At 38.8% G+C, this 17,209-nt stretch overlaps 1 protein-coding gene across 3 annotated transcripts in view; it reads right to left on the bottom strand.

The window, feature by feature from the left end:
* Positions 1-17,209, bottom strand: part of REPS2 (RALBP1 associated Eps domain containing 2) — a 96,596-nt gene that overhangs the window by 36,224 nt on the left and 43,163 nt on the right. For all 3 annotated transcript variants that reach the window (XM_066313925.1, XM_066313923.1, XM_066313924.1), the window contains exons 7-11: positions 15,827-15,890; positions 13,479-13,621; positions 10,013-10,107; positions 6,124-6,193; positions 4,170-4,235 (exon numbers count right to left, since the gene is read on the bottom strand). In XM_066313925.1, the coding sequence (XP_066170022.1) occupies positions 4,170-4,235; positions 6,124-6,193; positions 10,013-10,107; positions 13,479-13,621; positions 15,827-15,890 (438 nt within the window). The remainder of the gene's footprint in view (positions 1-4,169; positions 4,236-6,123; positions 6,194-10,012; positions 10,108-13,478; positions 13,622-15,826; positions 15,891-17,209) is intronic.

Genomic DNA, 17,209 nt, shown 5'->3' with positions numbered 1-17,209 from the left:
ATGTGAGTGTTACAAATGTGGATATGAGAGTATACTCATCTCACATGAGCAATGGGGATTGATTTTCACTTCTCCTTCCCCTTTGTTTTCGTAGTGTGTGAATGCCCTAAGAATTCAAAAGCCAACATGTAATGAGAGCTTCACCTTTTTCATTTGGTTACCAGAACACAGGAAGAGCAATAGGTCTGGTAGCTCTGACCTGTAGTCGTGGATGTAGCTGTGATAAAGGAACATCAACTTTTTATAGAAAACATCTTGTTTTTAGTCCAGGTATCTATTACTTGTTCTGCTTCCAAAAGCACAAAGGTTTATGTCCTTCCTAAATACTTCAACTAATTAGTATAAATGTACATCACCCATTACAAAATATTAACATGTTATGTTGAGACTGTTTTGACCTTGGGAAGGAAAGGTATTTGAAGGAAGAAAGCTTTTAAGTCTAAATGTTGATCAAACTTATTTCCATTAATGTAAAAATGGGTTTCTGTTATTTGGATGAATTCCAAATATCCTGCCACATGCAGGTTTTATGTGCTAGGAAAACAACAGTGCTGAATTATCATCTCTGGGTAATTCCTCGAGGCTGTTCCTTGGTTTACATTGTCTTTTCTGTTACTCTCCTTACTAGTATCAAATAATTTTGAGAAAACATATCTGCATGATTGCTTTCAAATTCATCCCACTGAGATATCCTCAAGGTATTACAGCAGCACCAATGATCCCAGTGCACATACAAAGTGAATCCTTGTATTTTTCCCAGTCTACTAATCAAGGTACAACACTCAAGAGAAACAAGTAGGTTGGGGAAAAAAATAATTGCCAGAATTTCTAGCTTACTTCAGATATATGCCTATTTTCAAGTCAGACATTTATCACCAGCTACTACAGAGCATTTATCATCAGCTACCACAGAGCTACCACCTGAGAATACAATGGATCCAAACTACAGAGCAGGAGCTGCCTGTGGCAACAGCTGGCAAATACTGAGTTTTTAAGGGCATGCACTGCACTACTGCACAGACCCTCCATAGGAAGCTATAGGCTCACAGAAGACAAGCAGCAGCATATGGCACATGTACAGCCACACATTAGTTCTTCACAAAGGAAACTGCTTTTAGGATTATGCAGAGCTAGTTGGTGTTTTGGTAGAATAAATCCCACTGCAGCCAGCAGTGACCACTTATAAACCAAGTTCTAGTAGATCGTCATCAGCAAGCTGGTTCACAGTCACTCCACATTTCTCTGCAACAAACTCTTCCTAGCAACTAAAGAAGGGAGAGGGAATTAGTATTAAAATATGCAGTGGTGATAATCCTCCTCCCTCTCTCTGTGTCAAACTCCCAGAGAATACAACTTCAGACACTGCTTCCCTACAGCCATATGACCCAATTTTCCAATGCTGAAATTGCTGATTATTAAATTACATGAACAATTATTAAATATGCCACTTAGAAATAGGAAGTATAAATCCTTTCCAAGCTAAACCACGTTTAAGAATCTTCAGATTTCCCTTTTCTTATGGGGACTGTAATTCTATTCACACTTCTTTTAGAAAGCCTTTCAAATAAAAACCCGTAGGTAAAACTGACATTCAAACTCTCCAAGGACATCGTGTTGAGATAAACAGGAAAGCACATAAGGAAGAGAGAATTCCAAAACGACTAACTAATAAAAAATGATAGCAATAGAATGCTACTGCCAAGGATTTTCTTTTTAAGCTTTTGAAAAACTAGGAAATTCAAGGCCACAATTACAGAATACCCAGACTTGGCTTTCCTTTCAGAAGTAGTAGTACAATACAAAAAATACTATGAAGCAGGTGGTTCATTATTAGGACATACAAATAATTGTGGCAGGATTTCCAAGAAACATGCAGCTACTTTGGTACCTTCAGTCTGTGCACACTTCATGTTTGAGGTGCAGGTTTGTACACATACGTGACAAAATCACTCAAGATGATTCAAAACTATTTACCCAGTTCACAAGTTTTCCATATTTCTACTGCGATGGTTACACAAGCCTAACTTTCATGAAATAAGTTAAACCTGTTGAATAAATAATTTACATTGATTATTTAAAAGTTTGTACGATTTCTGGAGTAGTAGAGTCTGAGCAGCTTGGTCTGCAGTAATTAAAGAGGGTGTGAAGGTTCCTGTTTCAGGTGTTGAGCTGCTCCTACAACCTTTTTGCAAGACATCTTCATTTTAACATTCCAAAGGATGCTGATTTGGTAACTTTTGGCTGTAGCCTCAACACTCAACAGCTGCCTCCTTGTTTTACAGGCTTAAGATCAGGTGGAAAATTGTGCTGGAAAAGGTGAAAGGCTAAAGAAAAAACCAAAAGCATTCCCCACTAATCAACATCAACCTCAATGACTCATCTCTTATTGGTCATCTGGAGAGAAATGTACTATTTAAACACTTGGAAATTTGGCCTTCAAGACTTTAAAAGGTTACAGTTAACAATGGTCCTGCACTTAGGAGTCTAAATAAACTGGCCAGATATTCAGAATGCTGAGCATATAAAGTTCTTACTGATTTCAATTTTTAGAGCTTCTGAAGGCAAAGAAAACTTCCACAGACTATCATCTTTCCTGAGTTTACATAAACAGCCTAAATGAATAACCAAAGCATGTAGAATTTCTTCCACTTCATCCCAAATGAGTTTTCATGCTGGAGGTTAACTATTACAACGACCTTTCAGAATGGTGACTGATTCTGAAACAACCACTCAATTACTGTGCTGCATCTACTCCACTGGATAGATAAACATTTTTACTTTTCACATCAACTGTAGCATGCAACCTGAGAATGTGCTGGCTCAAATCCTCCATGTGCAGCACAGCAAGAGTGGAACCCCTGCAGGAACAGGAGCCACAATGATGGAGTGAAATTCTGCCACTGTCACCTTTGGTATACAAACACAGCAACACTGCTGGAGGAGCCCAGCAGCATCTCCCTGACCAGGAGATGAAAGACACAGGAGAAGGAGAAGTGCAGGTGACAGTAAGTTTTTTTCCTAAATGTACTAAAGACAGAATTGCTGAACTGAAAGTAAAAGTCCCCTGTGATCCTGGGCAAAACCAGGAGGAAGGAGAACAGAATGGAAAGTCATGTAACCTCCCTCCTCCTCCCCTGAGAGGGATGTGCAAGAATGTGTGTGTGTGTGTAAAGGAGAAGCAGCAATCTTTTGAGAATAGGAGCTGAAGATAGCAAATCTGGCAGCTGCCAAGTGTTTGGGAAGAAGCCAGGAAAAAAGATTTGGGAAATGAGGCATGCAGCTGTTGAGCAGCCATGAATAAATCGAGCTGTAAGACAAAAACTGCTGTAACACACATGTGGGGTCCATTTTCTTAATCAAGGATATCTTCATGAGTAAAAACACTCATGCAACAGGAAGAGAAAGCAAGATTTTAGCTTGTAAGGGAGGGCTTACAAACATTCTTACCACTGGACAAAGAGATTAACAAAGAAGAAGGCAAGGGAGGTCTGATGAACTGAACTGAATGTAGGGGAAGTTTCTGGAGCAAATAAGTAATTTTGACATATGCTGTTCCAAAAATAACATTTTCCAGAAGGACAGGAACAAGGAGTGTATGTTGGAGCTGGAGAGAGAAAAATCAGGAGTGGTTTCAACAAAGTAACAAGCCCTGAGTCAAAACTTTGCCTCAGTGTCTTAAGTGCCTCAAGGTCTGTGTTTCCAAAAGGCTCTGTCCTGCAACTCCTTGACACTAAATAGGAAAGCTGAGCTTTCACAAAGAAACAGGCCATTTCAGAATAGTTACCAAAACATTACATAGTTATTCTATACTTTAGATGAGATTTTACTAAGAGGCACAATATTCATGCTCTTGCATCTTGTTTGTAGCACAGAAGAACTCCAGAATCTTTAAAATGGTTTAAAATGTTTTCCACACCGGAAGAACCCACACACTACCAATGAGGGAAAGAAAGCAAGAAAATCTTTTGACAACCTGAAGAAGTAATTAATATTTATCTTACAAATAGCAGTCATTATGAGGTAAAACCTAATATCAGTGGGAAAATAGTACAAGAACAAAAGGTTCTTTCAAAAATTAATCAAGTTACACTAATTTAGGCTCACTGTAATATAGAAATACTTGATCAAAATTCTCATGCAAGTCACACACAGCATTTCTTTTTCCTTACCTGCTTTCACAGTCAAGTGCTGAAATTCCTTTGGTATAGTTTTGAGAGTAGTGCTTACTTTAAGACCTTAGGAAAAGAAAAAAGAAAAGATAATTACTTTAAGTATGTGTGGGTAAAATCTAGAAGTATGAGGTCTGAGAAAGGAACACCTAAACTGGTATTCGACATCTTGTAATGCCACACATACTTGAAAAGTAGCCAAATACCCTCAGAAAACTGAAGCACTCAAACAAGTAACAATTTCGAGCACAGAACTCAAGAACAGAAAGACCTATGCTCAAGTTGCCAAATAATCTCAAACTTTGAGAATTTGTGGGGTTGAGTGCTTATTTCCCCCCTTCTACATTCCCCTCTGCATCCTTTCTGATGGAGTTTTTAATGCACCATAGTGTATTTTGATGTACTGTAACACTCAGTGTTAAATGACCACTTGAAATGAAATCTCTCCTGATCCAGGATGAACCTGCTTTAGGCAAGGAAGTTGAACCAGATGTCCCTTCCAACCTTACCTGCTCTGTGATCTGCCTTTATCAAACAAAACGCGGGAAAAGTTTTAGGTCTTGTAACCTAGTTCAGTTTACATTCTCTTCCAAATTTAACTACATTATAACCTAAGTGAAGTTAATTTACTTGTATACTTTTGAAAATGCAGGAAAATTTGCTTCTGCTGTCCTGAACTGCAGGTTTTTGACTTCTGGGGAGATCCCCTCAGTCAGGAGAGTGATCTGTTCTCATGTTTGTCAGAATAGTAATAAAAGGTAGACCAAAAGTATTTGCTCTTTGGCTGAAAAGGTAGCAATCTGTCCCATAAACACAGCCTATCTTCAGCCATGAAGGAGGACTATGTGTCTCAAAACAGGTTCCCATGTGATTTAATATGTCAGCTACAAAAATCAAAGCACAACTTCATCACCTAAACAGGGAAAAAGTATTCCCTTATTAAAAAGTTAATCTTCCCTAGACATTTCAAAGCAATAACCTTCAAGGTTCAAGTCCTTCTCTGGTTCATTATACATTTTACAACAAAACAAACCTTGTCAACAAAACACTGATTTCTTGGAATATGCTGACGTGTCAAAATGTTTTACAAACACATGTCAACTCTTGACAAACTTTCTTTGAAAAAGGGACACTGGGAATCTGTCAAACTCTGTCACACCTGAGTGTAGAAGGTGAATCAGGAATGTGGACTGCCTGGTCTCACAGTTCTGATGCTACCTTAATGTGTGGACATCTGGGAGGCAAAGACACCTTTTATTTTAATTAATACATAATCTGCAGCTCTAAGAATCAGGCAACAAAATACCCACAACTGTATTGTTTCTACAATGGAGGGACAGCAAGTAAGAATTAGAAATAGGGACTATAAAAGGGAATGAGTGATGATCTGGTGCCAATTCTGGAAGCCACAGAAGCTACCGCAGTAAAAAAGAGAAAGATCACTTCAATTTCACATGACTTGCTGCTGATGGATGTCAAATGAAGTGAATGAATCAAGTATTTTCAGTCCAATTTGACTGTAACTTTTGTTTTGTAAGAAAATAGAGAGATTATTTTTTTCAAATAGGAGTAAAAACTGATTTTGAAGTGTTGGTGTTTCTTGCAAAAATGGAAATTGAAAATTTGGCACAGTGTAATTTTAACTCTTAAAAAATTCCTGATAATAATTAAAATTCTGTTTAAGTAAGGAGCACAACATTAATTGCCTTAGGACCAGACATATTTTAGAAGGTACTTTTTATATCATTCACATATGATAGAACTAGTTTTGAAGCAAACCTCTCAATTTATTTGTCTTCAACTCAGCTGCTGTGAGATCTCTTCATATCTTTAGCAACACATAGCCCCCTTAGAAATTAAACACACCATTGCTTCTGTCAGCAAACATAATGGCTTACTAAAAACACACATAATTTAATCCCTAATGAAAAAAAAAAGTTATTTATTTAAATACCTTGTTTGTCATCTTTCTTTCCATCTTGTAACAGGGCAGAGTTATCAGGTACCTCTTCAGCTGATGACTTCTAAAGAAAGATTTGTTAATTACACTGATTGTTACAGCTCAGAGCTTTCCACAGTCAAATACTTAAGAATACAGTTTAATACAAAAAATTTGTTCTTGCACCACAATTTCTTTGTTACATAAAAAAGAATAGAGGAGCTCTAGAAAGACAATGTAACTCTGCTTTTCAAGGTACAGCAGTTCCACACCTGAAATTTATTAGAGGAGCCCTTCAACACTGAAAGACTGAAGGAGATAAGGACTATATATAAGGAGAGATTTCTCCCAACAGAGCCTGTGTAAGGATAGATGAAAGCTTCTCCAGTCTCCATGAGAAAAATCTCTCTAACCAAAACTCCAGCTGTACTGCAGAGCATGATGGTTATGCTTGAAAGGCTCCTGGCTGATGTGGCTGATCCTTGAACCACTCTTTCCTTTCATCATGCAGTCATAAAGATGGGAAGAACAAATTTTATTTGCAAGTCTGTTCAAGGCCCATTCAGGCCTTTGACAGGAAAAGAAGGAATTTCTCCCCAGTCTCTTATTCCTTAATTTTCTGTTATTTTAGCAGCAACTTATAGGTATTTTTTGTTCTTGGAGCTTCTGCTAGAATAAATTCCACCTCTATTATCTGTAAGAACAAGAATACACTCTTCAATCAAATAAAATAATCAAGCAAATGTCAGGAACCCATAACTTCTCTAAATATTAAGTGATGCTGTTTTTTTTCCCAGGGAGCATGGAAGAGGTTTGACCTGAAAATGTCCTGAAATAATTTTGGCCTAAACAAATGAATTGAGAAACCTAAATTTCATAGACATTTTTAAAAGACCACAAAAATCTCAAGTCAGTAGTTCAGAAAGGAAAACTCCACAGTAAAGGTATGTGAGATTTGTTTTATAAAGTTGCTGAGGAATGGGATACCCTAGAACTTCTGAAAAAGCAACACAGCAAAAATACGGCTTGAGGACTCTGAAAATGTATGAACAAAACATTTCACATCCACAGCTAGCCCTGACACTCAGCTGAAGAACATGAGACCACTGACCTAACTTAATGCATGCCTCAATTGACAGAATGACTTTCAGAGATTTCAATGAACAGCAAGCATGACATTTCTGAGGAAGCCCAGAGGAACCCCAGCCAGTCATTTTATGCATGTTTTAACTTTAAGATTTTGGCAGTGAGAACGCTTGCAGAAAAGAGCCAAAGGAGAGTGGGGGACAAAAACTTGAGAAAAAAGAAAACAAACTGTGAAGCCAAAACTTCCTTGGTAAACAAAAATCAGTCACTCGTGTCATTTCCAAGCACAGTATCAGCAGCCTTGGTGTGATTTTCAAGTTTAACAAAGCCTAGCACACAGATGACGTGCCTCCTGCCATTATTTTCTTTATGAATGCATTCAGGAACTGTTTCTGTTTTATTGCAGTACTGTAGTTCAGCAGTCACAGTAAAAACAGGCATCTGAAATGAAATTAAATAGCCTGAATGGATGACAGGTGGAAATTAAAGCTATGCAGGTAATGCCTAACAGATTGTATTGATAATATAACATTTTTAATGTAGTGATCAAGTATCTGAAGTATAATTCCTCAACTAGCCAAGATTCAAATGAAAATGCAACAGTGAATTTCTGCACTTCCCACTGAGGGAGACGAATGGAAGATGAATTACTGACCTTTGAAATGATACTCATTCAGTATATTAATTCTGAATGTAAAAATGTAAGTTGAACATAAAAAAATCAAGTCAAAATGACTCTCAAATCACTTTTGAGGAGATTTTAAAGTCCATTAGCCTTGGACAATGTAAACTGAAGCTTTTAAATTATGTGCACGAAAGATACATAATTATATATTTGTTCACATTTCAAATATAATTCCATATTACATCTATATCTTTTTTCACATTTTAGGTTGTAAGCCACTCAAAATAAGGTCATAAGCAAGGGATTAGGTGATTCCGGTAAACAACCTGCCCACACTGCCAACATACCTGCACTACCAAATCTGCAGCAGATCTACAGCTGCTTCCAAAGCCCAGTGTGACTGCTGTGCTTTGGCCAAGCTGCTGTAGGATGAGCAACATATCCCAGAGATACAACATACGTTTTAAAAGCTCCAGAAGATACACTGGGTCCTCAACATCTTGGCTGCAGCATTGCCCAAACTGAACACTGTACTCCACAGAAGCTTAGGAGATTCTGTTTGGTGGTGCCACTACCAAGATGGATTTGGTGAGGGAGCAGCTGGGTTCTGATCCAGGGACTCCTCAGAGCAAAGGATTGGGAGGAAATAGTTCTGCAGTCAGTTTGCCACTTGATTAACTACCTTAATACTAAACCTTTAAATCCCACAGCACATACATTGAGAGCTGCAATATTCAGGCACAACTCAGTTGGCCATGATTAGTTCAGTTCTATAGAGTATTTAAAAGTTTGGGATTTTAATCTCAGTGCTAAATTCTTCTCCTTAATTCAGTTTTGCTTGCAGCAGACTTCACGGAATCACGCAACAGTTGCATTTGGAAGAAACCTCTGGATATCTAGTCCAAAGCCCCTGCTCCATCCAACCAAACCTGCTGTGTTCAGTCGTGGGCCCCTCACTACAAGAAAGGACACTGGCTGGGTTCAGAAAAGGGCAATGGAGCTGGTGGAAGGTCCAGAGCACAAAAGGAGTGCCTGATGGAGCTGGGGTTGTTTATCCTGGAGAAAAGGATGCTCAGGGAAGACCTTATTGCTCTCTACAGCTATCTGAAAGAAGGCAGTGTTCGGCTAACAGTTGGAATAAATGATCTTGGACGTCTTTTCCAAAATACATGATTTTATGACTCCAGGTTTGTGGTGAAGCCTCATCTTTTCAACCAATTCAGACTGAGGAAATACTGCACCTGAACACGATCCATGTGCCCCACTGCCCCTCCTGCAGAAGCCCTGCAGGACACCAACAGGTACAGCCTATTTCTCTGCAGATTCCAGCATCACACAAGTCCCTCAATGACTCCTGTGAACTATGTGGGAATATCTCTTGAAATGCCTGTCAGCCCCTTCCATAACACAAGAAATGGCTGAGCATGGCTGAGCTGGGGGTTTGAGATGGCTTAACGAGAAGCTTAGAGATTCCTAAAGTCCTCTCAGAGACTCCCAGTCCTGCTGTTCACAGAGCACAGCCTCTGTGAAGCTGGTCCTGCTCCCTCCCCTCTGCAAGGTAAGGACCCAGCTTATGTTAGAACCCTGGAGGCAGAAAATTTCAGGCTTTCTATGCTGAAAAGTGCTGACCCTCAAGCAAGCACCACATTTGACTTGAGGCCTTGGAACAGGCTTCCGAGATTGAGTGATAGCACAGGGGTTGTGGGTGTGTAGTTTGACTAGTATTCTGTGATCCCACAGGGTGAAAAACTTAGATTTGGGGTTTTAGTATATAGTAATGCATATGAGTCAAGATAGAGGATTTTTGCTGTTGTCTAAGTCTTTCTTCACCTTCTTCCTCCTTCTTCATGGGTTTGGGTGGTTTTCTGTAATTGGGTAAAAAAGGTCTGCATTGTGGTCCTTAGTTGGCCATTATTGGGTCAGAAATAATAACATAGGTGTCCCAAATAATATAGGTGTCACCTCTTTATGGGATAATTATCATTTAAATAACCTTGGAAAGAATTAGAAGCTCTCAATTTTTACCTCGTTTCTCTAACTTGCTAGTTAGAGCTCACACCTCATGAGTTTGTAAATAGATAAGAAACAATAAACTCCAAGTCTGAACTCAGAATCTATTTTTCCCATGTATTATTCATCCTGACCTTAGCAGAGGAAAAGAAGCCAGAACCATCACAGCTTACACCTTCTCACCTCTGCCCGACCGAAATCCCGAGTCTGCTGACTGCTTGGCAATGGCTCAGAATAAGAATCAAATAGTGCAGAGTCACGCACAGGCTTCAAACAAGCTGCAGGGGAAAGAAAAAGAGAAGAAAAAAGTTTAAAAAAAAAATCAAACCAACAAAAAACCAACCCAAAGCCAAACACAGACACACCCAAGTCTTTGGTTAGTACTTCTTAGAAACCTGTTCTAGCATAATCTTACCCTTCATTTCTACATCTCAGAACTAATCTATAAGACATGGATGACAAACACCATGAAGAAAACCTTTCTATCTTGCATTCAAACAATTCAGTGTCATGAAAGGGATAACTTGTATAATTTCTGTTGTAGAAATAACTGTAAAATTTGGAAGAAGTTTTTTCTTCTCCCAATCCAGTATCAACTTAATTGATCTTATAATTTATATCTTGTCCTCTTAACAATGTTAAAGGTACTTATACTAGCTTCAGCTGCAATTTTAACTTTCTGAATACTGAAAAGTATAGCAGAATCCATATTATACTCTGAAACTGAAGGCCAGCAAAAAGCAAAGCACTAAACATTGTGGATGCTGTAGTATATACCACCTTCAACTAAACAACATTGAGAGTGGGGGGCAAAAGAAAAGAAAAAAAAATCACATTTAACGTCTCAAAGGAATATTCACAACAAGCTAATTTCTATCCCACAAGCTCAGATCCTTCTGCTGTTATCACTCTGGGATTAGCTCCTCTGAGATAAATCTGTTTTTATGAGCTGGAAAACATCTTTATTTAAAGATCAATATATTAAAAGGCACAATAACCACATTTCTAGTTTTTGGCTAGCATTTATTTTATCTCAATAAATTAGGTTCTTGGAAATCTGTCTTAATTTACAGTAGAGTGGGTTACACACAGGGCAAATAGCTTTTGAGATTCTGCAAATTAGTTTTAATAAAAAGTTTCCAAAAAGAAAGTGGTGGGTCAAATCATCAATGGAGCTGTGCCAGAATAGCATTTGGACCAGTTGGGCTTGTAGTTTACGGTTTAAGTCATAAAACTAGGAAGATTAATGCATTTTTAAATGCTTTTTTGCTCCAAGTAATTTTATTTGAAGTTTTAACAGCACACTTATCAGAAGCAAATACTTCAATTGAACCAAATTATATCTCATTCTGAGATTAATACAGGAACTGAATGAAAAACAGTTTCCAGTATTCTTCTTTGGGGTCCTAAGAAGCCAAAAAACTTTGAAAAAAATTTCTAAAGTTCACAGAACTCCAATTACAAAAACATGAAAACACAAGATATCTCTTGAAAATTGCTTTTGACATTTTAGATAACTATATGAGGCACTTACATGCTTGTCAATGCTTTTAATTCAGAAGTGATACAACCAGGGCTCTATGCTTTTCCGTGATTCACAGATTTACAATGTGTTGAGATGTTCTGCATTTTATTAATGCAAGTCTTTCAAAAGACAGATTTATGAATCCTGACCAGATAGCAGAATGAACATGAGATAATTTCAGACCCTCAGATTAACCAGAATTAATTCATTAGGTGGGGTATTTACACAAAGAACAATTAGTCCTTCCACCACTTTCATGTAGATTTGCTTGAAGTGCTTGGTTTCATGCAACAGCATGAAACAATAATCATCTAAGAAAATGGTAGAACTAAGTGCTGAAACAGACAAATAGGGGAAAAGAGGACTCCCAGGGAACAACTGCAGCTTACCATGCTATTTCTCCCATTGACATAATAATTCTATGCTACTAGAGATAGTTATTTCTACTGCAGTTTTACCCCGAAAGGTTCGCTGTGAAGACACACCAAAAAAGAACCTGCATGGATGAGTTTACAAGCCAATTTATCATGAGAGCAGGCATGAAAGTAGTGAACAAAGTGGTGGTCCTGGAGGGAAAAGGGTAGTTGTGATTATGACAAGGGAATGTAATTAGAGAGACTGAAAGTGATGAAGATTTGGAAGTGCATGTTTTCCAGGAGCTTATTGCTTTGGGTATGAATATAGTGGATTACAGGGAACATGACTCCACCAGAAATTATTTCAAAAATCTGATACAGGGTCAACATTTAATTTTCCTAACTGCAGCTTGATTTTTTCTTTTCCTGCCTTTTAATATATTCAGCATCATCAAATTTAATGGACATTTTATTAGGTCTTAAATATTATCCCTTAGCACTGTAATTATCATCTGTGATTAATCCTCCTTGCCCTCAAGAGTCATGCACATTTTTTAGATGTAACAGTATATATTTCAATATTCATTTATAATTAAGAGACATAACTGAAGAGAACAAATGAAAGGGCAGGTCTTTCACTGCACACTGTTACTAAAGTATTTTATATTCTGGGTTAATTCATCCTTGTGCTACACAAATTGTTGTAATCCTCCTGTCATTAATGCAAACTATCCACAGAAGAACCTGTGGAATACATAAAGTAAATTACAAAAAATATCAAACTTTGGTATAACCAGTATTTTTATCTAAAAAAATACACTAGCATATTAAATTCTAATGCAGTCCAGAACAATTTTTAACAAATCTTCAAGACATAGATACCTAAGGAAAAATCATCAGAAAAATTAAAAGCTATGTCATAGATTCACAGAATGGTTTAGAAGAGATATTAAAAATGATTAAAGATACATTAAAGATATTAAAGTTCCAGCCTCCCTTACCAAGGGCAGGGACACCTTCCACTAGACTAGGTTGCTTTAGGCCTTATCCAACCTGGCCTTGAACACTTCCAGGGATGGAACATCCACAGCTGCTCTGTTCCAGTGACTCACTGCCCTCACAGTAAACAATCTCTTCCTAAAATTTACATAAACCTGTCCTCTTTCAGTTTAAAGCCATTGCTGGATTCCCTTTGCCTTACAGGTACTCATCTCTGCCCTGTCTTTATCTGTCCTGACACCTGAAGCACAATGGAGCAAAGGGGCAGACATTAAGAAGCAGGTAAGTACTCCACTTTGCATCCCTATCTCTATGCTTTGATATATTCTTCAGCAATCACCTCATAAGCACAATTAAAAACACATGCCTTGAATGCAGCTGGAGAATCATTACACTGTAGCCCTGGTTTGTGCCTGACATGTTTTGGTTTTCTGAAATTCCTTTACGGGACTTTTCTGTGAACAAGGAACATGTTTACATTCTTTCCCTAGGAGGGACTTCTTGACGTCCCTCTGGTCTGACCAATGTGATTGAAGAGGTTTGTCTTTGCTTCGCCAATCGAACTGGTCTGTGTAGAATAGTATAAAAAGGGAGACACATCCCAACAACAGAGGAGTCGTTTTCAGCCTTTTGTGGTGTACAACAGCGTCAATACACAGTGTAGCAGCCCAGGATTGGCTTCTTTCCAGGATGGAAAGTGAGCCTGTCTTACACACACGCTGGATTGCTGAGATGGCTGCAGGGACGTGACCTGCCACAGGAACTTCACCTGCTTGGAGGTACTCAGGCAGCAGTGTCTCTGGCAGTGTCTCAGGCAGCTGGTAACCATTCTTCCTGGCAACCACAAGGTGGAAAGCGGCACAGAACTCGGCGAGTGTCAGCGCCCCATCGCAATCCACATCGCTCAGCTCCCTGTGGATAAAACAGGCACAGGTTTTCCAGGATGTTACCTCAGGGGAACATATGCATGTCATCATGGAGGAGACAAAAATGCAACTCTGAGAAGGGATATTTTAACACAAGACAAGCATCCCTGTCATGTACACTGGATCCTGACTTGCACATTTGTCTCCAGGAAGATGAAGCAGGTTGATTTTCTAAAACTGACTTGCCACTTTTTTATTTTTCAGTTAAGTACATCTCTTTAATACATCATGTCATTGAATATGATGGTATGTGTATATCAGAATGTGAAATACATAGTCTGTACTTACAGAATCATAGGGTGGTTACAGAATCAACTAATTCCAACTCCCCTGCCATGGGCAGGGAACCTTCCACTAGACCACGTTACTCAAAGCCCCATTCAGCCTGGCCATGAAGACTTTCAGGGATGGGAAGTCCACAACCTCTCTAGACAATCAGTTCTAAGGTCTCATGACCCTCATAGTAAAGATGTCCTTCCTAATATCTAATCCAAACCTGCTCTCCTTTAGCTTATTCCCTCTCATCCTGTCACTACACACCCTTGTGAAAAGTCACTCTCCAGCTCTCTTGTAGACCCTACTAGGTACTGGAAAGCTGCTTGGTCTCCCAGACCCTTCTCTTCAAGCTGAACAGCCCCAAGTGTCTCATCCTGTTTTCATAGGAGAGGTGTTCCAGCCCTGTGATCAACTTAGTGGACCTACTCTGGACTTCTTCCAACAGCTCCATGTTCTTCTTACACTGGGGAACCCAGAACCGGATGCAGCACTCTGGATGGGGTCCTTGCCAGAGCACAGTGGAGGTGCAGAATCCCTTCCCTTGCCTGGCTGGTCATGCCTCTTTTGAGGCAGCCCAGGAGGTAGTTAGCCCCCTGAGCAGTAATTAATTGCACATTGTTCCAAAGGTGGAATTAACCTTCCAATATTTGGAAGCACTTTTGGCTAATTCATGCAGAATCTTAAAACAGTTCAAGCAGAAAAAGTTTAATATGGACTTCAGCAATGGTTACTTAGCACCATTGACTGACCTTCAAAAAAGAGCAAAATTAATGCTCTTCACAAGTTTAAATATTGTTGTTAAGTTCTCACTAAGCTGTTCTCTCTAATTCTAGCACACTTCACAAACACTGAAGTTAAACTTCAGAAATTCAAGAATTCAATTTCATAAATTAACTCTGCAAAAATTGAGTAATATTTTATCTTGGGCACATGGTCTAGAATAAACATATAATTTCTTACTCTTCAAAAGTAACAAGCATTTCTCAAACTGTTGAGGTTATAGTGACAAGGACTGAAATGTCACATGTTTAAACACAGCGACACAACCTGATAAATCACATTGCCACAAGATTATAAGTATCTATTAGAAAGGAATCATTTTCTTGAAATTCTACACAGAGAACAAGTTGTGTCAGCAATAGAAATAAAATCTGCTTTGCTAATATATTAGGTTAATCCATTCTTTTTAAGTAATCTTAAATTTAAATTCCAATATTCACTTCCCCCAGCACTATGTTTCTTCAGTTTTTTGTTTTGTTTTGTTTTTTTATTTTCACAACTGACAATCCGCTTTGAAAAGATTCCAGACATATCCTTTGACCCTGACAGATGTTTAGGCTCTTGCAAGCTTTTCTTCTCATCTCTCTTCATAAAAGCACATATAAAAACAAAATCACTATCAGCATTTTTGATCCGTGTTTAAAACTGTTTGTTCCTCCTATCAGACCTGCAACGATGACAACAAATTACAAAGCACTGCGTTGTTGATGAAAATATAATAGAATTCTTGTCAAATTTTATCATGTACAGTTCCATCCACAATTGTTTCTCAATAAGCTCATTAAAAGTAAGCGCACTGGTTCATTAGAAAAGCACTAATGAATTATGTAGTTGTTTAATTAGGCCTCCTCTGACAGAACAGAGACAGAAACATAAAACCAACAACACGTCTAAAACATTCCAGAGGTGCTTCTCCTCTGTGTCATTTCATGAAAAATGCCAGTTCTTTGAGTTCTTTGACACAAGTGTGTCAAGAAGAGCAATGACCACCCTGCTGCTTGGGCCTCAAAGTGATTCTGGAGATAAGAGCAATAATTATAATTGAAGGCATTTTTAAAATTTAACAAGAACTCTTGAATTAAGGTCTTTTAAAAAAAAACGTTATAGACATCCCCAACACTATTACAGTACTCACCAGATGTGAGAAAGTTCCGGGATGGGCAGCTTTGACTTTGTGAAGAAATTCTTTGCTACGGAACCTGTTGGGAAAGCATCAACCATTGGAAATTAATTCTCCAAATTCTTCCCTTTTACCAGGTCTGCCGTGCCAGACGCAGGCAGTTAATTCATGTCCTAGAGATGCTCAGATTAATCAGATGCTACTATAGATGCTGGACCATTTGTCTCCTTCTGAGTAAATGATAAAACCAGACAGATTGTTGACCTCATTTCTCCATTCCCTCCATATGGGAAAAATAAACCTGCATAACAAGTATGTCACCAATGATGAAATAACAGACACAAATTGCCCTGCTTCACCCACAAGTCATGTGTACAGCAGTACAGTGCTTTGACACTTGCACTGCTCTCCCAAGATGCTGCTTCAAACTATGACTTTTCCCTGCAGTGAAAACTTTATGGAGGGAAAAAAAAAAAAGAAAAAACAAACTGCAGAAGATTCAGCTAGCACACAGCTCCTGTCCTACTGCAGCATCCTCACTCACCCTGCCATATCAGCCCTTCTCATACTTCTAGTTAACAAACACACATCTTCACTATCTCATATGCACAGCCTGTCAGGGGTTCCCTGGAAGCCCTTCCTGGGTCCAGGCTTACAAATCGTAAGGAATCAAAGCACAGGCTTCTGGGACGATAAACCTCTTCCCCTTGGGCAACCACTGGGGAAAGCAGCAACACTGAACAACCATTTGTTCTTTGAAGCAAACTGCATGAAAGAGACTTAACTGAGGTGAAGAACTGCTGAAGCACTAATTTCAGTTAGTAGAAGGTAATGTCTTTAAACTTTTGGCTGGATCAAAGCCTCCTGAGCCCCAGTGATACAGCATGGCCCACTACAAATGCCTCAGTTTAAAACCTGTGACATATTCCTTGCCAGACCAACCGCCTGTACATGGCAAAGTCTCCTCTCACAAGCAGCCTGGACCTTCTATTCAGGATGGAAATCTGAGTATAATCACAGCCATCTCAGCATGCTCTTAACAATACTTCTAACAGGTGTGTGCTCTCCAGGATTGTTTCCTAATCACCTAGAGGTCAAAATCTCAGTCCCTCAGAACCATATACCCTCAGGCTTGACCGCCCAGGGCAATTAACTGCATACTTCACTGTCATCACATGGACACTGCCACAGTTCTGATAGATAAGCCAGCACAACCCCCTCAGGGGGGTTTCAACTCAATATACACTGCAGGTGGGATCCACATATACAGCACATCAAATGCAGAGAGCTCCTCTTAACTTTTACCAAATTGCCAACACTTCTCCTTTAGATGTAATTATTTTTTTAAAATCAGGATATTTAGGAGAAAATGTAAGGGCCACAATATTGGTTTGAACA

This window comes from Sylvia atricapilla, chromosome 2 (assembly GCF_009819655.1).
Source record: "Sylvia atricapilla isolate bSylAtr1 chromosome 2, bSylAtr1.pri, whole genome shotgun sequence".
Lineage (NCBI taxonomy): Eukaryota > Metazoa > Chordata > Aves > Passeriformes > Sylviidae > Sylvia > Sylvia atricapilla.
This window is presented reverse-complemented; position numbering and strand designations above follow the sequence as displayed.